This window comes from Hibiscus syriacus, unplaced genomic scaffold, assembly GCF_006381635.1.
Source record: "Hibiscus syriacus cultivar Baekdansim isolate YM2019G1 unplaced genomic scaffold, ASM638163v2 tig00111659_pilon, whole genome shotgun sequence".
Lineage (NCBI taxonomy): Eukaryota > Viridiplantae > Streptophyta > Magnoliopsida > Malvales > Malvaceae > Hibiscus > Hibiscus syriacus.
In genome coordinates this window covers 494,452-516,551 of record NW_024063149.1, presented here as the reverse complement: position 1 = coordinate 516,551, position 22,100 = coordinate 494,452, and the positions used below count along the sequence as shown (strand labels likewise).

The window sequence follows — 22,100 nt, the reverse complement described above, 5'->3', positions numbered from 1 at the left end:
CCTTCCCTCACTCCGCTTGCTTCCCCATTATTCTCTTTTTCCCTTTTTCTCTTTGCAACCTCCCACTAGTTTGGCCATTCACCACAGACGAGGGAGTCAAAATTCAAGGGTTTCCACATGTATTCCTCGTTCTCTATTTTTACATTTGGGGTTTTGTTGATTTCTATTTTGTCTGAAAATATTGAAAGTAAAGCAACTGCAAGATCGTCTTCTAAAGTTGTTGAATGCCGTGTTGATAGTATTTCATGTGCTAGTAGAGCCGGTGATGGAAATATAGATTTTAGTTATTGTAACAAGGATTTAGACTGTAATAATTCATCTCATAGTTCAGTGTCAGTTTGTAGTTTAGGATCCGGAAAGGTGCCCTCTTCCCAGAAGCTAGACTTGTCAGCTCCTTCTATGAAGGACGAAGGTTCTGGTGGTAGTTCAACTATGATCCAAATTTCATCTTCACATTCTGGAAGCAGCAAGAGTGCGTTGGAGGCAGATCCGAGATTTCTCCCAAAATCCATCCCAAGTTAGAAGAAGATATTGAGGGTAGTAGCGAGAACTCACTGGATAAAACTGGTGAGTTTTATATTATTAATGCTATTGATCAGTTACTGTATGCGAGAAATGCTTCAGAAAGTTTCTGAAGGTGATTGGCTCTGTGAATAATGCAAGCTGGTTGAGGAAACTGAAAGCCAAAAGCAAGGTTAGTTTTCAAACAGAGAATAAAAATGACACCCAAACAAGATCATGTGCTGACATCCTTTTGCGATTGAATTTTCAAGGTTTGGATGCAGAGGGGAAAACGGAAAATAAACTTATCTCAAGTACACGTATCTTAAGTAAGAGACATATTGAAAATCTTCAGGGTGCTTAGCTCCAAAAAGGCAGGTTGTTGATGGATCACCAAGATCATTGAGCCCCAACAGAGTATCTTCTCTGTCTCGAGAGATTTCATTTAAGAACTTAGACAAGGGGAAAGTGAGGCCATCACCGCAAATTTCTCTTGGCAACCATTCTGGTAATGATATGTAGGAAGTTGTACATTCTCTGACTTCTGGTCCACGGCTGCAAACACCAAAGGGTAAGTAAATTAATTTTGTTATCTTATCTAAAATTTTCCCTATGTTAATTTTAACATTGGCATACTGTTCTCATTGTTACAGAGAGCTTATTGAAATGCAGTTCATTTAATACCTTAAATTCCAATTCTAAGTGAAACTTGTGATGAGGTTGTTATTCAGAAACGAGAAAGTGCTAAAGAACATGCATCACTTTATAGCGAGGAACCTGCTAGAATGAAGGGCAAAGATTGTGGTTTCTGTTGAGGTTATACTGTGCTAACAACCCTTTAAATCCCTCGTATGCTGAAATGCCAGATTTATTAGTGAATGCAAAATTGGTAGTTATAACTCTGGGCCTGAGAGAGGTTTAGGAGTGAGGTTTCATTTTAACCAAGGTTTGGGATGACTTAGTCCTGAAAAAATAGCTTCCTTGCTATATTTGTTTTGATTTGGTCATCTCTAATATTGCTTTTTAATATCACTTATCAATAACTGTATACTGGAATAGTTGCTTATATTACATGCTTCTTGAATGCGTATTGTCAATAATTTTCAAAGTACTACAAGTGTTCCACCTGCCTCAAACTCAAGACTTTCATCGCTACCTCTGGAACCTGCCGGTTTCAGTTATGACCGTGGGGAAACAATTGATATTCCTCTTGATACAGCTTCAGGAGGATCACATAATCAGGTTGGTAAAGAAATGTCTCTAAATTTCATTTACATTATTCGGTTAAGCCCTGAATCTCACTTTCCTAGTTTATTGTTTAAATGTAGGATTTAAATAAGAAAGTCCAGGCTAAGGAAGCAGAACTGAAAAGGTGGGAACAGGCATGTTGTATAATAGATTTTACAACATTGAATTCATTTTTGATCTATTGAATCATAGATTTACTTTTTCTCTCTCATTTCTCTTCCAAAGATGTATCATCGACCTATTTAGAATTTGATGTAATGAAAGCAAAAATTTATCTCAATAATCCCAATATCCTAGTATCATAAAATACTGTTAGGATACTTTATCAGGTTGTTGGTGGAATATCATGTGTTTCTCGATCTATTTTAGTGTACTAAGTCATTCGGATGGTTTTAGGCTGCAAGTTCACATTCTTGCACATTTATTTCTCAAATAAATAGCATGAAAGATCGTAACATCCCTACAATTTCATTGGTTAGCTTACTCCTTGCAAGAAGTGAGGCAGAAAGAAGAGGCAATGGCAAGATGTACCTTTCATTTTCCTTTATTTAACTAGTCTCAGTGATCACATTTCGTTTTGTTCTTAGCTTCAGTATTTGGTCTAGATTACTCTATACTTTTTTGCAAAATTTTTGACCTTATTTTATTTCTTTTTATGGTCAAAACTTCATTTCTGTCATGAACTACAGTTTCACTTCTCTGTTTTGCAGCTGGAATTATTGTGGAAGAGAAAAATTGGGCACTATTTTTTCCAATCATTCATCATGATATTGCCTGTGAAATTCCAATTCATCTACAAAGATTGCATTATGTTGCATTTTTGAAATTTTTTAGGCATGTAAGTTTTTCCTATATTTTCCTTTTTAGGATTCTATGCATACATCTAGGTATCATGCCTTCATTTTTACCATGCTAAATTGCATTGGCTAATTATGTGTACCATGCTTTAATTTTATACTGTTAGTTCTTTGCTAGATTGCATTGGGTAATGTTTTGTACCATGCTTTTATTTTGTTAACTCTTTAGTTGAAAATGGCTTTGGTGTAAAGCCATGGACTGTAGACAATTCAGTGATTGATAGTGATTCTATGCAGGATTGGTTCTATGCCTTCTGTGGAACATCATAGCCGTTACTACAACATGGATCAAAGGGGAATGTTAATTTAGTTATATGCTTCCATGTCTTGTTTTTCTTCTTAATATAACATTGTGATTATGTTGTGTTTTCCTTATTATTGTTTAGGTGTTAGGATCTAGTTATTGTCTATCATCTATTTTGTAGCAGGAGTACTAGGAGCCTATGTATTCTGGTATCGCCCACAGTTATCGAAACATTATAGTATATTCTTTGATATATTTCATCAATGTTTATAGGGCAATGAAATTGTACACTACTCAAAGTGGATCTAACAAAAGGGTTAGTCTCAATTGGATCAATGTTTTGGTGAGGACTTCGATCGATCATTCCTTATTTAAATTGCAGCTTTCATTTTGACTAATCGTTTATTGTAAACTATTTGTAGTGTCCCTGTCAGTCGGGAGGTACCGAGTGTGGATATTATGTTTGTAAGTTCATGAAAGAGATAGTCGAGAACGGACTTGAAGTGCTGGTCAATAAGAATGTAAGCAAACTTTTCTGATAGACATCTGTCATATTATACATACACATTAGTCATACAACTAACTTGAAGTAAGATGCTATTATTGGAAATTCAGCTATGATAACATCTTGTCTATTCATATTAATAAGAATTGTCAAGCTCTTTTTATTTCTGCTGAAAAACTTATAGTTGGATGCTATTCTAGACTTCTAGTTATCACCTTGTGAATTTAACGTAGTGTAAGATTACATTGATGGTAAACTTATTGTTAGTTGCTTCTATTGATAGATCCTGTTGTAAGTAATGAGTGAATTCTTGATTCTAATTACACGTGTTAAGCATGTCACAATCGAGACTAGTTTTCGATAACTGAATCAATGTCTAAAGGAACAATTATATTGGGGAATAATGCCTCTCGTGGATAATGTGAGACACGTACTAGACTTAAAAGAGAAATTTGATTTTTTCAAGTACTCTGGATGAAAAAGGGTACAAGTAAACTGCTGAAGGTGGAATAATGAGGATCAATAAGAACTCTCTTGTGGTGATAAAAAGTCAAAAAATGATTGTCGAGTTTTTTGTCTTGTAGATTCAATAGTTCTAGATGATGCAATTGTTACTTTCACTTTCTTGTTAGATGCCAAATGGAGAAAAATGGGATTTTATGATGAATAAGACATATCGAAGCTTTTAAAGTACCCCCTTAAATAACAGTGTAACTGTGAGAAATGAAAAAGTAAAGCTTTTAAAGCTTAAGATACCTTATTTACTTGATTTTTCGTTCTTTTCATATTACTTAGTGATGAGTGATGACTTGATAACCATAAATTTACAAATGTTTGGACTACTTTATGTTATCACCTGAAGATAGTTGATGCTTGATTAATATATGCAAAGTATTAATTCCTATATGTTATCAGCAGTTGGTTCAAATAAAGAGTGGAAACCAAATGTGATCAACTCTAATTTTGGGAAGGGTTCGGGAACAACAGGTGCATCTGATGTTCCTACTAGTTCAGTTGAAGCCAATGCTTATTCGTAGCCTGTTTCAAGAGTTCTCGACTCTGAAGAAACAACTTCAAAATTGGAGAAGAAGCTAGAGGAGTTGCATCTCCCGCAACGTCAACATGTTTGATATTCGCAAAGAATGGGTATCTTATGTGGAAAACTTTATTATGCCGTGATATTTTGTATCGACATATGATTACAATATTTTTGATAACTTAATGTTAATATATTGTATGCAAATGGATTGCTTATATATAATATGATATATATATATATTTAGTATTATGAGGCATTAAATGTGATTTAGTTTGATTATTGTTCAATCTACAATATATATATAATTTACGACATACAATCACGACACACGAATGTGTGTCATCTTTTCTAATGATATTTGCTTCAATGACACGCAATATAAGTCATAAATGCGTGTCATATAAATTTATGACACACAAATGTGTGTCGTCTTCATTTATGACGGGGACTTCAATGACGCGCAATGAGCGTCATAAATGCGGGTCATAAATGCGTGTCATAAATACGCGTTATAAATTTATGACGCACAGTTGCGCGTCATCTTAAATTCATGTTGGTGGCTTCAACGACAGGCAAATGTGTGTCATCCGCACCCATAGATGACGCGCAATGCGCGTCATTAAAGGGGTTTTTTCTACTAGTGAGTGATACCCCTAAACAACTCCAATTACTAAATTGATGTAAAAAACCATAAAAGCAAAAATAATAAATTGGATATACTACATAGAGACATCTAACTTTTAATCCCTTTTTATATATTTATATATTATTAGTTAAATTTTGTTTAAAATATATGTAAAAAAACAACATATAAGATACCAAAATTATCGCATAAAAATATTATTTTATTCGATTACTTTTTATTTGGACAAAATATATGAACCTAATGATTATGTTAAATCGAATTGAGAGAATTAGATAACATCTAAAATACGAGTTCTTCCAATTGAATTGATGCTTCCATCCACAGTCCCACTGCTTTGGGAATTGCACAAGTCTTCTCCAGAAACATCCGATGTATTATGCCCTTCGAATCTGGATTAATTTTCGCTATGAAAGAGGCTTTAAGCATATTATAGAAACTATATAGGGTTAATTGACCACGCATACACATTGTATTTTAGTGACACGAAGGCTTAAAGTTCTTTTAAAATGATATTAATTTTATTTTTAATATTTTTATATAAAAATTTATATAACTTTCTAAAAATGTTTTGGATAATAACTCTGCCATGACAAAGAGAGCAATCAATGAAAAAAAAAATGTAGGACGTTAGCCTAGGTTAGGGTATGAGCTTAACGTTTCAAATTTCTAAGTTTACGTGTGAATTTTACCCCAAAGATATATTAATTAAAATGAGTTGGTAATTAAGATTTCTGGACAGAATGTGAGCTTAATTAGATGTAATTTGAGTTTGATTGGTCATAAAATGAGGATTTTTTAATATGAAATAAACGAGGAAGAATCAAAATGTTGATTACATTAAAACCTCTATAAATTAATACTCGATAAATTCATTACTTTTTTAAAATAATAACTTTCCCGGTCCTTACTAGGGTCAAGGTCTAACTTAATAATTTTGATAAATTAATAAGATAATAATTTTTCGGAATATCCTTATATAATTTTATGGTCCCTTCAATATTATAAATTAATAATTCTATAAAATTACAAATATGACTAGGACAAATTATTAAAATATGACTCTAGAAAATATGTGCAACTTAGGAGGTTGTTGAGGGTATAGAAGTTTCATTGTCTATCTTAACTTCTCCAAAATTAGCTCTCTAAACATGTTTACACGTAGGGATGATATGGGTCGAGTTGGGTAAGGATTCCGATCAACCTGATCTAATCCGACCCAAGGTTAGGGTGACTTCACCCGACCCAAACTTGAACCCGATCTACTTTTTTTTAGATAAAATATGAACCCGAGAAAATATATTTATATAAAATATTACTTTTCTTCAATAAAAATATGATATATTTAAAAAATAATGATATATAGATTGATATTATTGTAATTTTTCCTAAATAATATAACCGAAACTAGTCGGGTTCGGATCTCGTGTTCATCCCTATTTACACATTCTTGGTATTGGAGAAACCACTCAAAGAACATTATCCTATCTCTTGATGTTTTGTAGGTTTGTGTCGCTCGGTATCCCCTCCTTTTTTCTAAGTTAGCCGAAAGATACTCAAATGATCACTTGAGTGTGTTTAATAGTGTACCTTAACTAACTTTCAAATAAAAATTTTCATCAATCCAATATTACAAATATTTTTGAGTGCATGTGGGGTGCTCTCTCTTACACTCACATAATGCTTTATGCATTTGATGTGTAATGGTTGACTTTTGAACACCTTTTACATATGAAGCCATGGTTAGTTAGTTTTGATTTGGATTGACTAATTAAAAATGTTTGATGTTATTTATATAGTGGTTGATTTTCTTATCATACATGAAATTGCATTAAGTTTTAACTAGTACCTAGTACTACGTACTACAATGAACTTTGTTTATTTAGGGGCGTGTATTATATTTAATTAGTCATATTGTACATGAACATCATTCAGTTAATCAATACAATGTATATGTTATATTCATGAAGAATGATGTAGATTCATTGAATCATAAAAAATAACTTTAAATTCATAAATTGTTAATTTATCAATTAATTAATACTCGTTTAAATTAATAAAACTATGTAATCCGGATGTTGTTAATTTACATAGATTTTAATGTTTATAATCATTATTAAATATTAGGCTGATATCTTGACATTTTAGCTAAATCAAATGTGGGTTGTTTAAGTAAAAAATGAATACTACCTTTTCTCTTTCATCTTCCTATCCCTCTTTCATAGTAAAAGCTCACACATCTCAAAGGTGAAAGCTTTATCAATTTCCAGAGGATTTTGATTAAAAGAATGTAAGATTTAGAAGGATTTTGAAACCTAAAACTTACCTGTTGGATTCAGACTCGTTTTAGTGTTATGAAAGAATTTTTATGTTCTTTATGAGCTCTGATTTATGTTAATAATCCATTTTTCAATTGTTTATTTGATGCAAGAGCTTGGAGAGTCATAATGCAAATGGGAAGGTGGAATATAGTATAAAGTTAAAATGAGAGTTTCATTTTACGATTTTACATTAATATAGCACACTTTAACTTTGAAAGCTGCTTGAACTTTATGAAAACGATATTTTGTTGATTTTATGCATGTCTAGTGTTTTGAATGCTTTAGCATGCTTCGAATTCAAATTGAGGTAGTAGTTGTTGTTAAACATGTGTTAAATGGTCTTATGTAACCGTCAAAAAATCTTTTGAATCGATTTAGGCTTAAACAAGAGTGATTCAAGAGTTTTAGAGTAATTACCTAGTTTAGAAATAGCCCCTTCTGAGCTTAGATATTAATACTTGAACAACATTAATGTATATGAATTTATAAAGAAATCTAAAAAATATTAGTATCCGTATTGATATTATTCTTCGAGTATCGCTGCTGAAGGTTGAATATCGAGATCGAAGAACTTTGAGACATTTTCTAACATCGATACTAATCAAGGGTATCAATCCCATAAATACCTCTATTTGAAATGATTCATTTGAATTAAATGTGTCAAGTCCAAAATCGAACTTGATTTTTTTTTTAAATCAAATTGGGATCTAATTAATCTAACCCGTGGATACCTTTATTTCAAATAAATATGAAACATAAAAATATCCTTTTACATTTTTGCACATTTGTTTATTTAGTTTGCTCTGAACCATTTTTTAAGAGTGATAATTATTTTTTCAGCATGTTTCTATTTACACATATATAAAAGAAATTAAAATTATTATTTAATTTATTAATTTTAGGTATAATGTCAAATTTTATTCTTAACATTTATCTAAATAGTTATTTCAATTCGTATATAGTAAAACTTCTATAAATTAATAATGTCAGGACCATGTAATTGTATTAATTTAAAGAAGTACTAATTAATCAATAACTTAATAATTTATTAATTTAAAGAGATTTTTTTCCTATTCAACGAACCTACATTATTCTTTATGAATAAAGCATATACATTGTATTGACTGGTTGAACGATGTTCATGTACAATACGACGACGATTAATGGTCTTGAGTACCACAACAAATGTATGGCAATTACCTATAGGATTATTCGGATAAAAATGATACATGCTCTTATGTCTAAAGTTTTGAAGAAATTATAGTTAGTGTTATTGAAAATTCTATTGGTGATGAAACTAAAGATAATACAATATTTTTGCAACCAATTACGCAGAAAGAAGCACTTATAGTGGAAACAACTCTTTATAATTTTTTGTTGCAGTATGAAACGTAACACCAAAACTTTTAGATGCAGTAAGGAAAGTTAGAGATAATATACGACTAGATTTAAATTTTAAGAAGAAACATACAACAGTAAAATCATATTTTACTAAGTCGTCTTGATTATATTTGTAATTTTATAGAATTATAAATTTATAATATTGAAGGGAACACAAATTTTTATAAGGGTCTTTTGAAAAAAATATTATCTTATTAATTTATTGAAATTATTAATTTAGATCTTGGGCCTAAATTGGGACCGAGAAAAAAATATTATTTTAGAGAGGTTATTAACTTATCGAGTATTAATTTATAATATATTTTTTAAAAATAGTTTAATAATCAATTTTTTTATTTTTTGTCAAAGTAATATTTTTTTTGAATGAGAACGGTGAATTAACTGAGAACAGTTAATTGACTAACATCAAATGCTTGTTGTTGAAGATGTTTTTTTACATGTAGACATGATGTATATAACATTAACACTTAAACACACATAAAATATGTCATTTAACAATTAAACATATTGAAAAATATCACATCAAAAATCAATTACTCCCTCTTTTTTGTTGTTGAAAGAAATGAGATATTATATTTCAATTGCATCGAGGAGAATTACATGTCTAATATAATCAGGTTCATCATAAAAAAAAATCTAAACGGATTAGGATTCAACAAAGCCCAATGGATAAGTGTATGCACAACACGATTAGCATCCTTGTTAACGTAATACACTTTCAAATCTTTATTAGAATTCAGAAAGGCTCGAGCTTCGTTAAGTAACAATCCTATGATTGAGGCATCTGCTTTGTGGTTGACGAGCCTGTTGACAATATTTATCGCGTCCCCTTCAATGATAGCATTTGTCCATCTAATCTCCACAGCGAATTTTATCCCTTGAGTGAACGCTTCAACCTCGACCGACTCTGCATTAAATGGTTGGTAAAGTTGTCAGCATATTCCTCCTAGAACCATACTGTTATGATCTCTAGCCACTATCCCGATGGCGGCAACTTGTTCCAGCGGTTTACAAGCCCCATCTACATTGATTTTAATCATATTCACATTAGGTCTTGTAAGAGGCGGTAGAACTTTTCCATCAAGATTTGCCATTGTTAATTCTGCACATATGTTTCATAATGCCATCACGACATCTTTATCAGCTTGCATTTCTTTGTCGTGGACCCATTTGTTCCTGCGATCCCACACGTTCCAAAGCAGAGTGATTAATCAAGAAAAACCTTCTGTATCCATTTTGGAGATTGTCCATTCCTTATTCCAGCCACTCTTTGCATGAGTTTCCTTGTCACGTGATAATTGCCTCTTCAAGCCCGGAGATTTGAATAACTCTCTTCATTTTGGGGCACCCCTTAAGAGCGTGGATAGAGCTTTCGCTCTAAGCGGAGCACATTGGACATATTCCTTCAGAGAGTTTTGCTTGTTTCAACTTTTCCCCTGTAGGAAATGTGTTGTGACATACTCTTCAGCCAATGATTCTATTTGGTAGAACCGAAAGTTTACTTAGTAGTTACTATATTTTCCCTTGTTCAATCGGAGTATTCCTTCTCAGCAGTAACCAATTATAACCCAATTTTGCAGAATAACATCCGGAGCTATGGTGGCTCCAAATCATTTTGTCTTCTAGGGTTGGAGCGATGAGCGTTGAGCTGACTTTATGGGCACCTCCGGGTGGAGAATTTGATTTATCTTGCTGATGTCTCATTTTGCGGAATTGGGAACCATGAAGTCAGTGCATTTGAAAGGAGATCCATAGTTGTCTCTGTACGAACTTGTCCACTCAATGGGCGATGAGTCCCTCCACTTTGTCAATGAACATTCTCGTTTTGCCATCTGCACTAATTCTCCAGAAGAAACCATCTTTTAGCGTCTTTTTTGCTTTAAAAATACTTGCCCACGCGTAAGAGGCAGTGTCTCCGATTTTAGCATTGATGAAATCAGATTTTGAGAAATATTTTGATTTGAAAACCTGAAAAGCCAACGAATTATGGTCTTGAAGAAATCTCTAAATTTGGTTTCCAATAAAAGCCATGTTGAATAGATCAAGATCCTTAAATCCAAGCCCTCCCAGCCGTTTGGATCTGCAAACTTTATCCCAGGATACCATTGCCCATCCTCTTTTCTCTTGTTTCCCGGACCACCAGAAGCTTCTAATTTGTCTTGTAATATTATCAATGATACCTTCCAGGAGAAGGTAACAAGACATCACATACGTGGGCAGAGCTTGAGCAACTAATTTAAGGAAGGTTTCTCCGCCCCCGAAGGAGATGAGGTTTTTGGTCCACCCTTGAATTCTTTCTGACCTTTTATCTATGATGAAATTGAAATTTTGAATCTTTCCTTTTCTCACCACAAGAGGCAAACCTAAGTAGGATCCTGGTTCTTGTTTCTCCTCCTCTCCAAAAACATGTTTTATGTCTTGTCTGTGCAAAGGATGAATATTCTTGCTGAAATAAATGCTTGACTTATCGTAGTTTATGTTTTGGCCCGATGTCTCATAAATTTTAAGGAGCTTATTAATCTTTTGTGCCTCCTGAAGCGAGTTTTTGAGGAACATGATGCTATCGTCAGCATAGAGCAGAAGTAAAATTTTGGGACCTCTCATGGCTCATGCTAGCTTTAACGCCCTTAATAAGTCCTTGTTGCTCTTTTAGTAACAGTGCTGACAGTCCTTGCGCGTAGAATAGAAATAGGTAAGGGGAAAGAAGATTATTGACTTTTTAAAATTCACACTTTTTAAACTTTGATCGTGTTTATTTTAAATATTTTAAATAATTAAATTTTATAAAATATATATTTGAAAGTTATTTGATTTGAGGTTTTTAAAATATTTTTTTTTTACATATTTTTATCAATAATAAATTTTAAATAATAATTAGTTAAAGTTTAAAAATTTGACAAAAAAAAATCAATAATGAACCTATTTTATGGACAGGGGAGTATTAATCACTTAATAATTTTATTTTAAAAAATATATTAATAAAATATTAAAATTTAAAATACTTTAAAAAAATAAAATTCAAAGGGACTTCCTTAAATTATTTAAGACAGAATCACATTTGATTTTATGTTAATAAGGAGCGTAAATAAATAAAGTATTTTTTATTAAAAATAAATAAAGTATTTGATGAAATGTTCGTGAGTCATTTGTATAATATCAATTTATATTCATTGAGTCATTTGTATAATATCAATTTATATTCATTTATTAAGTTAAATAAATGAGTATGAACTAAATTTTTATGTTTATTTAATAAAAGAACGAACCGTTGCATTAAAATATATAAGTATGTTAATAAAAATACATAATTATGGTCACGTATTTTAATGTATATTGTTATATTAAAATATAATATAAAATTAAGTGATAAATCATAATTACAAATCATAAGGTATTAGAAGTATCGTGGGAATAAAAGTGCATGCATTATTAAAGTTGTATTTATATTTAATGAGTGACCGAGTTATAAATATAGACAATAATTGATTTCTAAATCAGTTATATTAAGGGGGTTATGGTCTCCAAAAAAATAAATCATTTTGTATTTTCTTTTATATTGTGAGAGAGTTTATACTCAAGAGAATTCTATCCTCTTGGAAGAACTCAACTTGAAGCAATCTTCAAGATCTCAACTTTCTCGGTAATCTCCAACAATGGATTCAGGTACGCTTTCGCAAACTTAGTATTTCTTGTTCTTGATTATTTGCATGATTAGATGTCGGTTTGATTTATTGTTTAATTATATTTTGGTTTTAACAATAAATGTGTGTTTAGTTCGTATATGTTCACAAACAAGCTCATTTATAAGCTTGTTTTTCAACGTGTATATAAGCTCGTTTTTGTAATCGACCTTTCGGTAGGAAAATCTGACTAGGTACGACGATGGGTTTTTTTTATACGATTTTTTAAGAAAATATGGGAGTTGCCACCAATCATTTTTAAGGTGAGATTGAAACACCTAAAATCGAGTAATTTTAATAAAACACTTTTATTTTATAAAAAATACCAAGTTTTGGTGTGCGAAATCAGAAATCGGGTTCGGGAGTCAGTTACGCGTGGGGAAGGATTAATACTCCCACAATGCCCAAAATCTGATTGATTAGTCTACATTTTAAAATTGGAAATTTTGAGTTCGAAATTTCATTTAATTTAAAATACAACATGTATGCATATTTAAAATGATTTTGATTTATCAATACCAACAACGACCACCCCGGCACAAGCGGAAACTTCATTATCAATCTCAATAAATGAACGATCTTCATAATTTTAAAATCATGATGTTGGGTTTTTGAAAAGGATGTTAATTTACTTCGGGAATCAATAGCAGTCACCCCAGAGCAAAAGTGGAGGATAATATTAACCCCCTAATAAATGAACATTACCTTGTTTTGAAATCGAAATGTGCAATCAAGCAGTCAATTTATTGAACCTAATTATACTAGGTGAATTAATTTAAGGCTTCTCTCTAACTTAAAGTGTCAAATTATGAAATTTAAAGGACCTAGATGACTAAACCTAAAAATGTAGGCTCTAATATTATGGAATAGAATAATTAAAATTGAACATCATGCATTAATGCGAGGATCAGATAAAAAATTCTCTAAATTGAAGGACTAAAATAAAATTAAACCTAAATAAAGGCTCTAATATTAATCCTAATCAACTTTAATCAATTATTGGATCGAATAGTTGAAATGGGACCTCGGGCATAAAGGCAAGGACCAAATCAAAAATTTCCCTAAATCAAGGGATTTAAGTGAAATTAAACTAAAGTGGAGGCTCTAATTATTAATCCTAATTAATTATGACAAATTATTGAATCGAACAATCAAAATGGAACATCAGGCATTAAAGTGAGGACCAAATCGAATACTCATCTAACTAAAAACGTTCAGGGACTAAGTCTAAAGAAATCTAAATTTAGGGACTAAACCTAAAATCTAAGTATTCTAATTAGGGATTAAATTAAAAAATAAAAAATATGAGGTATAGATTGAAATAATACATAAAATCAAATGCAAATATTTAAAGGACTAATATATAAAGTGCGAAAATTGAAAGACTTAAATTTAAATACTTGAAAAATTGAAAGGCGTAAAATCTAAGGAGCTTAAGTACTAAAGGTATAGTTTCACCATTTCTTTAAAATAATAGGATGAGAATCTTAAATATACAACGAATATGTTTAAAAACATGAATATATTCACATACTTAAATGAATATATTCATTAAATAATTAAAAAAAAAAGATATAACTATGGTCATTCAAAACTCTATTCACTTGTAGGATAAATGCCGATCAAGTGATCTACCGGCAGTATAGTGAAAAATTCATGATTCAGGATGTGTACACGTGTAAATACAGATAGAGTTACAAGGTCCATTGAAAGTTATACGATCCTCGATGTCGGCCTTCACTGTCACTCCATTCCTGACTCCTTCCAATAAAGTTTTATATGCCAACCCAACTACATATTTTTACAAAATATAATCAAAACCTATAAAAAGAAAACAGCTCTATCCTTTTTCTTTTTCCTCATTGTACCTAAAATTTCCAATTAATTTTTCTATAAAAAGAACTGAGTTTAATATCATAAAAGATAGGGTAAACTACATATTTAATCACCCACTATTCAAGCGGTTCCATTTTGATCTATTATTTTCTTTTCTAAAATAATATGCAACGTTATATTTTTTATTTTATTTTAGTCATCTATCGTTACAAATTAATAGAATTATTGTCGTGATATTTTTCAACGATGATGTGATATTATCTTATGGTTCTACATCAACAGTTATTTTAATTTTTTAATGACGGATAACTAAAATGAAACCAAAACGTAATGTTAAGTATAATTTAAAAAAATAATTGAACGACCAAAACAGAACTGCATGGATCGTTGGGTGACTAAATACATTGTTTACTCTAAAAATATATTAGAAGTTATAGGGTAAATTATGTATTTAGTCACACAACTATCACCTTGGTTTAGTTTTGGCTATCCAACTATTATTTTTTTCAAATTCATACTTAAAGTTACATTTTGATTCTATTTTAGTCATTTATAGTTAAAAACTTAATGATGATATTGATATTTCACTATAAGATAATGTCACGTCACTATTTTTTATACATCACCGGTTATATTTAATTTATAACGGTATGATGACCAAAACTAAATTAAAATAATAGTTAAATGACTAAATAACGTAGTATACCCAAAATTATATTTTTTTTCAAAAAATAAATCTGTATGCTGGCAAATAGACCACCAAAGCTACATAAACCACTCACCTTTCTTCTCCTAAATGGCCTCAGTCATCAAACGTGCCGATCCACCTTTGGTTTCTGAGTTTACCCGATTTCCTGGTAACTGCTGCAGTTAGAAACCTGAAACTCAACCTGACAAACTCACCACTGTACCACTTCCTTCCCCATAGCTCTCATCTCGTAAAATCCCCTCATAACCCCATCAAAGCCCAATCTTTTCTTCGATCCTTTAATCCCCACCATACACAAAATCACAGCAATCTTTCAGTTTTTTGGCTTAGGAAGGGAGATGGAGAGCAGCAGCAGAGTTGGGGTGAAAAGGAACAGAAATGACTACAGCAATACCACCGCCACCACCACCAGTGCTTCAACTTACCTGATAGAGGATACCGAGACGCAGTGGACATCGTGGTTGGTACCTATGTTCGTGGTGGCTAATATCGCGCTTTTCATCGTTGTTATGTATCTCAACGATTGCCCCAACCGCAAGCACACCAGGCTTGTCGGAAAGTGTGTGGCCACCTTTCTTGGTCGCTTTTCTTTTGAGCCTGTCAAAGAGAATCCTCTCTTTGGTCCCTCTTCTTCTACGTAATTATCACTTTTCCCCCCTTCAGTGCCTTATGTTTGCTCTGTTTTCTCTTTGGGATCATTAGTGTTTGATATGTTTATTAATGTGTACGATCTTTTTTTCCCCTACTGGTTGGAGGTTTTGATATTGTTGGACTGATTGAAATGTTAATTCTTGTAAATCCCAGATCTTATCTGGCCTTTGAAAGAGGCTAAATGACATTGTTGTTGCAGATTGAAGAAGTTGGGAGCTCTTGAGTGGAACAAAGTTGTGGTTGACCATCAAGGATGGAGGCTCATTACTTGCATTTGGCTGCATGCTGGTGTCATTCATCTTCTTGTAAACATGCTGAGCCTGGTTTTCATTGGCATTCGCCTTGAACAACAGTTTGGGTTTGGTACTCTTCTCCATCAGCTTCGAATTTATCGAATTTTGAACCTTTTAAAACTGTCTGCAATTTAGATTCGGAGATGTTGCAATGATCTGATATACAAATTGAACATATGGCAGTGAGGATTGGAATTCTTTATCTCTTGTCCGGATTTGGTGGAAGTATACTCTCCTCTTTATTTATCCAAAACAACATCTCCGTCGGTGCATCCGGTGCTTTTTTCGGACTTCTCGGCGCAATGCTCTCGGAACTTGTTACAAATTGGACCGTATACACAAACAAGGTAGAATATTGCAGTACAAAATCAATAGTTCAATACAATGTTTCAGAAAAGATTGCTTGTTAACCTTATTATAGTATTCCACAGGCAATGGCTCTGCTTACTCTTATGGTCATCGTAGTCATTAACCTTGCAATAGGGATTTTGCCACATGTTGATAATTTCGCTCACATCGGTGGATTTTTAACTGGTTTCCTCCTCGGCTTCATTCTTCTACCTCGTCCTCAGTTCGGGTGGTTAGAGCGGCAGAATCTTCCGTCCGGTGCTCGACCAAAATATAAGTACAAGCCTTATCAGTACGTCCTTTGGGTGGTTTCAGTGGTGCTGTTGGTTTCAGGGTTAGTAAACACATTCATGCTCCCTTATGGTTTTAAGATGATCATGATCTCAAAAGATTCGAATCCCAGTTTTTGCCTACTGATCGATATTTCGATATTTGAGTAAAATGCAGATTCAGTGTTGCATTGGTGATGCTGTTTAGAGGAGAAAATGGAAACGACCATTGCCATTGGTGTCATTACTTGAGCTGTGTTCCGACCTCGAGATGGGATTGCAATGAAAACTAGCAGCATAGCTTTCATTTTTGTGTGTGTGTGTTTTTTTTTCTTCACACATAATTTGTAAATGCGTAAACCAGAGTGGTGTGTTTTCCTGTTCTTGCTTTCTTTACGTATGGAATGACTGAAATTGTTATTGATTTTACATCTCACCATAATATTGTGTACATGATGAAAGCTCATGAAATCTCCCAACCCCAACTTTTATATGGTTTTTTCTGAGAGGAACTTGATTTATCTCCTGCTAAAATCTGTCTAGAAGTGGAAATTTTGGCACTTTAAATCTCTTATCTGCCACTATAGGGTTTGACTGAAAATTTGAAAATTTTGGCTCTAACAAAATGGATAATTACATTACAAGTCAATTATTTGTAAAATTACAAATGGATTATCTAATTTCAAAAAATTACAATGGAGTCATTTAATCAATCAATTGTTACAAACATAGAAGGCACTCGAAAACATTTTTTTAATGATTTTCTTATAGGTAAATTACACCGAAAGTAATCTAATTATCAGTGAGATTACAAATGAGTCATCCAAATATTAGTAAGAATATAAATGAGCCCACCTAATTTTGAAAAGTTGCAACACTTAATCGAAAATGAAAGCTCAATTCATGTTTTAGGATACAACTGGTCGAACACACCGTACAAACGCAACTGTTCAAATCCAGAACATGTGAGGGGAATAACACTCCCTTTAACCCCAAAACTTCATGATGAATAACAATCCCTTTAACCGCCAATTGATGAGTTCTAACTAGCTCCACCTTAAATCAACATTGCTTGATTATATTCATTCATGAACACGTAAGTAGATTGATTAGGCTTAAATATATAAATATTCAAAAAGCAACGCACTACCATTTGCTTTTTAAGTGAACCCTTGTTTATCCAAGACTTGAACAAGTTAAAACAGCCAATAAGCAATGATGGCATGTCTTTTTCACCTTCACTAATTGTGGGCGACAACCCTACACTTAACTACCACAATGATTCTAAAAAACATATCAGATAGTATGGCCATGCCATGATATCAATAATGTTAATCATGAAGTAAAGGATAATTACAAGCCAAGCACGGCCACAAGAGGAAATGAAAGTAGTACGGGGGAAATGGGAGAGGGGATCATCGCCCTTGGTGGACATTAGGAAACTTATTCAAGTCATCAGATGTTGGATGAGGCCTGTACCTATAATCGACATGTTGAGTGAAATCGCTTTCTGAATTAGCCCCTGAATCCCAGAACCCCTGGAAAGTTCTTCGGGTCAAGCCATACCTGTCAAACTCCAGTCTCTGCCTTGGGGCACTCTGAGACCGGTACTTTGCTCGGGATGATTCAGTATTCGACATGTAGTTTGGATGGCCGGAATATCCGCTTAAATATCCCCATGAGCATTCGCTCCTAGCAAAAGGGCTTCTCCTAGCACTGCTTCCGGGTCTGCTGGATGATGCAGAAAGCACTTGCGGGCTGTTGTCAGTATCAGCAGTCCTTGAAATTGCTTCATCTTCCCTTCCATGATGCTTTAGTGATAAAACTTCGTCTGAGAAGTTATTTGGTACCCCTTTTCCTGGCAGTTTTCTCTGGGAGTCGTATGCCATGAAGCTCTGGTTATAATCAAAAGCTGTGCTATGCTGAGATGCCCGAAAGTTCTGGTTACTTTGCTGGGAGTTCAAGTTAGGTTTCCAAGTATCTACTTCGAGGATTTTGTCACTCTTCTCATCATCGACATACCTATGTATAGGCAGCACATCTCTAAGGTTATTCCTTAAACTTTCCTCCATCCAATGGTCCAACCAATTATATCCCATCCGTTCTTTCTCTAGATTGATGATGTCCATCAGATTTGAATTTGAACCACATCTCTGCATGAAAAAGAAAAGAAAAATTCAAGACTGATTCAAATATCCAATTTTATACTCGGTACACTTATATACGATATGGGGTAAGGTTCAATTCTCAACTGATCTAGGAACACTACAACTTTAAACTTTACGAAACTAATATATCCTAAAAATAAAAAAGTTTAGAACATAAGACATAATATACATAAATTCATCTCCGGGATACCTTTAGGATTGCAGGCCCATCAAATTTACACAAGCACGAAGCTGTCATTCATCTTTTACAGAATTTTCATATATCTGCAAGTATGTATATGTAGGAAAAAGTAGGAAATGAACAGAGGGAACATACAGATAAGTTATTCTCAATAAGATCTTGTATATCAACTACGGCTTAGTATTTTTAATCCATCCGTGCGCTAGGAATAATGTGAACTTAAGGCAAGCATATCAATGACATATTGTTAACCTAACACAAACCTTCTGAATCACGTTTATAAATGAATAGATAGGGAAACTAAAACCGTCACTAAACAGCAACTAGAGTAGGGGTCCGCTTACAGCATTTCGTGAATGGGTTATTTTGCAGGTTGAATCAAAAGATTTCGTCACATAAGCACGACTAGCACGGGCTCGAGCTTGAAGTCTGACCAATATTTGCATGCGTCTGAGCATGTCTGCCGTTTGCTTTCTCACAATGTGGCCTCTCACCAGTGCTTGAAGCTTCACCAACGCTTTCAATGCCCTCAGTGCTCTCCGTGCCTGGACCAAGTGCCAGAAGAAGTCAAAAGAATCGAGCACCATTTCCATTAGAGACTAGCAAAAACCATGGCATATGTACCCAACACATGTTTGAGTAAAAGCTTGGAACTAGAGACAAATGAAGGTGTAAAATCTACCAACTTTCCCCAAACTAACTAGCTTTTAGAGCAAATTTAATAATCAGTAATGGGGTTGATGTTAATTCTGAGAGCATGTGAAAATGAAATGGTACCTAACTTGCACATTACTTGTGAAGGATGTTCCAGAAAGCAAGCGACCAATTTTGACAAAAATTTCTACAGAACAACCATTCAGGTCTGAATTCTTCCAAATCTTTTGACTGCTTGTTCTTTAAAATCAGTAGGAGACAAGAGGGGAAACACAAAGATAAAAAAAAGGAGCATTAATTTAGTCAAACAAGTCGTACAAAGTTTCACATGCCACAGCTTCATCTTCTTCCATCATTTCACTTTCTTTTCTTTCTCAGAAGATAAAGAAAAGTAAAGAAAGCAAACTCATCTTCAATCTCATTACGTAAACTGAAGCCATTGAAGCAGTGTTTCAGAAAAGTAATTTTTTCTTTCTTTCTTTCTTCCTCTTCTTCTTATGGGACCATTTCCAGTTGAAGCTTTGTGTCCCAATTCACTCTCCATCCAACCTTTTAAGCATCTTTAACATCTAAAATCTAATTTTTGTACTTCAAAAAAGTTTTTTTTTTCTTTAAAATTGGGATTTAAAGGTGAAAAAAAGCTCAAAAGCATATCAATTATCAACTACAGTTCAAACTTACGAAATTAACTAAGTTTTCTTAGCCATGAAAGACATGGAAAATGAAAATCTCATGGACAGTAATCACAGTGTTGGATTCAAGCAACAATAAACATGATTTAAAAATTAAATACTGACCAGATAACCTCGAAAAACGGACTGCATCTTAACAGTCGCCACTTCTTGTGAGAGGCGTCTGTTGCTCCCACCGGTGCCGCCAACACCACCACTACCACTTGTTAGCCTAACGACCTCAGCCGCCGCATGCGCTGCGGCCAGAGCAGCCTCGGCGAAAGCAGCAGTGGCTGCTGCTACTGCTATTGCGTGCTTGTTGGCATCCAATGTGTCATTGCATGAACCAGAAAGGACATTAAGATGAGAAATGGAAGACGTGGGATGAGAAGATCTGGTAAAGCTCCACCGCCTCCAGTTTTTATGGGGGCGGGGTTGAGTGGGCTTCTTGGCGCCAAAGAGTCGCCGGAAAAGACCCATGGCTCATTGGCCGTCGACTGCACCACCAATTGAAAACATGGTTAATTGTAATACACGCATTTTTTTCTCTTTTGGGGTTAAACAATGGAAACCGAGTGAGAGGAAGAAGTGCAGAAGCTTGGATTTTGTAGCCAGAAGAAACGAACCACAGCTCACAACAATCATACCATACGTGTCTCTTTGATATTTGCATTGCACGCGCATCGATTCTTTTTATAGACTATGACTATCCTTTTATCACCCACGTATTTTTTTGTATTTTTATTTTAGTCATTTTTTAAATTATGTAAACAAATTGGTTACTGATAGTTAGGAGGAATGAGCACATTGACAGATATTGACGAAAAAATTTAAGGAGTCAACTGAAAATTTTAAAAATTCAAAGGTTTATATTAAAATTTTTAAAAATTGCAAAGGGTTTAGTTTATATTTTTTTCTAAAAAGTTAGGGTCTAACTAAATTTTTTTGAAAATTTGAGAGGCTTAATGAGAAATTTTAAATATTATGGGAGGGGTTTAATTAATAAAATTAATAAAAATTTAAATGTTAATATGAATTTTTAAAATTTTGGGGGGTCAAATTAATTTTTTTTAAATTAAGGGTCTCAATTATAATTTTTTAAATTTTGAAAGGACATGGCCCCCACTAGTCCTGGTTGAATTTCACTCATTAGTGAGCTTTTGATCAATTCGAGTAAAAAAAAACTTTAAGTTATTCTAGTATTTTGTGACTTAAACTTAACTTGAAATTTTTTTAAGTCAAATCGAGTTTAAGAAGTTCGATTTGAGTTATTCGAGTTTCTATACAAATTTTATTATGATTATTTATAGTATTATGGTAAGGATTGATTTCAATTTTTTAATTTTCTAACCCCCACATACATACATACATACATACATACATACATACATACATACATACATACATACATACATACATACATACATACATACATACATACATACATACATACATACATACATACATACACATACATACATACATACATACATAAATACATACATACATACATATACATACATACATACTACATACATACATACATACATACGTACGTACGTACGTACGTACGTACGTACGTAGTACGTACATACGTACATACATACATACATACATACATACATACATACATACATACATACATACATACATACGACATACATACATACATACATACATACATACATACATACACATACATACATACATACATACATACATACATACATACATACTACTACATACATACATACCATACATACATACATACATACATACATACAGACATACATACATACATACATACATACATACATACATACATACATACATACATACTACATACATACATACATACATACATACATACATACATACATA

At 33.1% G+C, this 22,100-nt stretch overlaps 3 protein-coding genes and 1 pseudogene across 3 annotated transcripts; 2 read left to right on the top strand and 2 right to left on the bottom strand.

Annotated features, from left to right (window-relative positions):
* The first annotated feature begins 1,584 nt into the window (after nucleotides 1-1,584).
* On the top strand, nucleotides 1,585-3,078 carry LOC120167008 (annotated as a pseudogene).
* A 7,460-nt stretch (nucleotides 3,079-10,538) lies between these two features.
* LOC120167007 lies at nucleotides 10,539-11,363 on the bottom strand. The gene is made up of 2 exons (XM_039176149.1): nucleotides 10,848-11,363; nucleotides 10,539-10,727 (listed from the first exon to the last, which is right to left on the bottom strand). The coding sequence occupies exons 1-2, from the start codon at nucleotides 11,361-11,363 to the stop codon at nucleotides 10,539-10,541; spliced, it is 705 nt and encodes a 234-aa protein (XP_039032080.1).
* A 3,698-nt stretch (nucleotides 11,364-15,061) lies between these two features.
* On the top strand, nucleotides 15,062-16,981 carry LOC120167052 (RHOMBOID-like protein 2). The gene is made up of 5 exons (XM_039176182.1): nucleotides 15,062-15,621; nucleotides 15,835-15,998; nucleotides 16,112-16,275; nucleotides 16,360-16,610; nucleotides 16,724-16,981. The coding sequence occupies exons 1-5, from the start codon at nucleotides 15,323-15,325 to the stop codon at nucleotides 16,836-16,838; spliced, it is 993 nt and encodes a 330-aa protein (XP_039032113.1). The 5' UTR covers nucleotides 15,062-15,322; the 3' UTR covers nucleotides 16,839-16,981.
* Nucleotides 16,982-17,924: 943 nt separating this feature from the next.
* Nucleotides 17,925-20,774, bottom strand: LOC120167050. The gene is made up of 3 exons (XM_039176181.1): nucleotides 20,346-20,774; nucleotides 19,239-19,439; nucleotides 17,925-18,698 (listed from the first exon to the last, which is right to left on the bottom strand). Exons 1-3 carry the CDS (start codon nucleotides 20,697-20,699, stop codon nucleotides 17,961-17,963), a joined length of 1,293 nt encoding a protein of 430 aa, XP_039032112.1. The 5' UTR covers nucleotides 20,700-20,774; the 3' UTR covers nucleotides 17,925-17,960.
* Nucleotides 20,775-22,100: the final 1,326 nt, after the last annotated feature.

Bases quoted from the DNA above. Each gene is read 5' to 3' on its own strand.
- LOC120167007 (XM_039176149.1), bottom strand. From the start codon at position 11,363: ATGAGAGGTCCCAAAATTTTACTTCTGCTCTATGCTGACGATAGCATC. The intron at 10,728-10,847 runs GTTTGCAGATCC...TTGGCTTTTCAG, and splicing joins CAATGGTATCCTGGGATAAA to GTTTTCAAATCAAAATATTT.
- LOC120167052 (XM_039176182.1), top strand. From the start codon at position 15,323: ATGGAGAGCAGCAGCAGAGTTGGGGTGAAAAGGAACAGAAATGACTAC. The intron at 15,622-15,834 runs GTAATTATCACT...TTGTTGTTGCAG, and splicing joins TTTGGTCCCTCTTCTTCTAC to ATTGAAGAAGTTGGGAGCTC. The intron at 16,276-16,359 runs GTAGAATATTGC...AGTATTCCACAG, and splicing joins GGACCGTATACACAAACAAG to GCAATGGCTCTGCTTACTCT.
- LOC120167050 (XM_039176181.1), bottom strand. From the start codon at position 20,699: ATGGGTCTTTTCCGGCGACTCTTTGGCGCCAAGAAGCCCACTCAACCC. The intron at 19,440-20,345 runs GTCAGTATTTAA...CACTTGGTCCAG, and splicing joins CCGTTTTTCGAGGTTATCTG to GCACGGAGAGCACTGAGGGC. The intron at 18,699-19,238 runs GTAAGCGGACCC...TTTTTCATGCAG, and splicing joins TAACCCATTCACGAAATGCT to AGATGTGGTTCAAATTCAAA.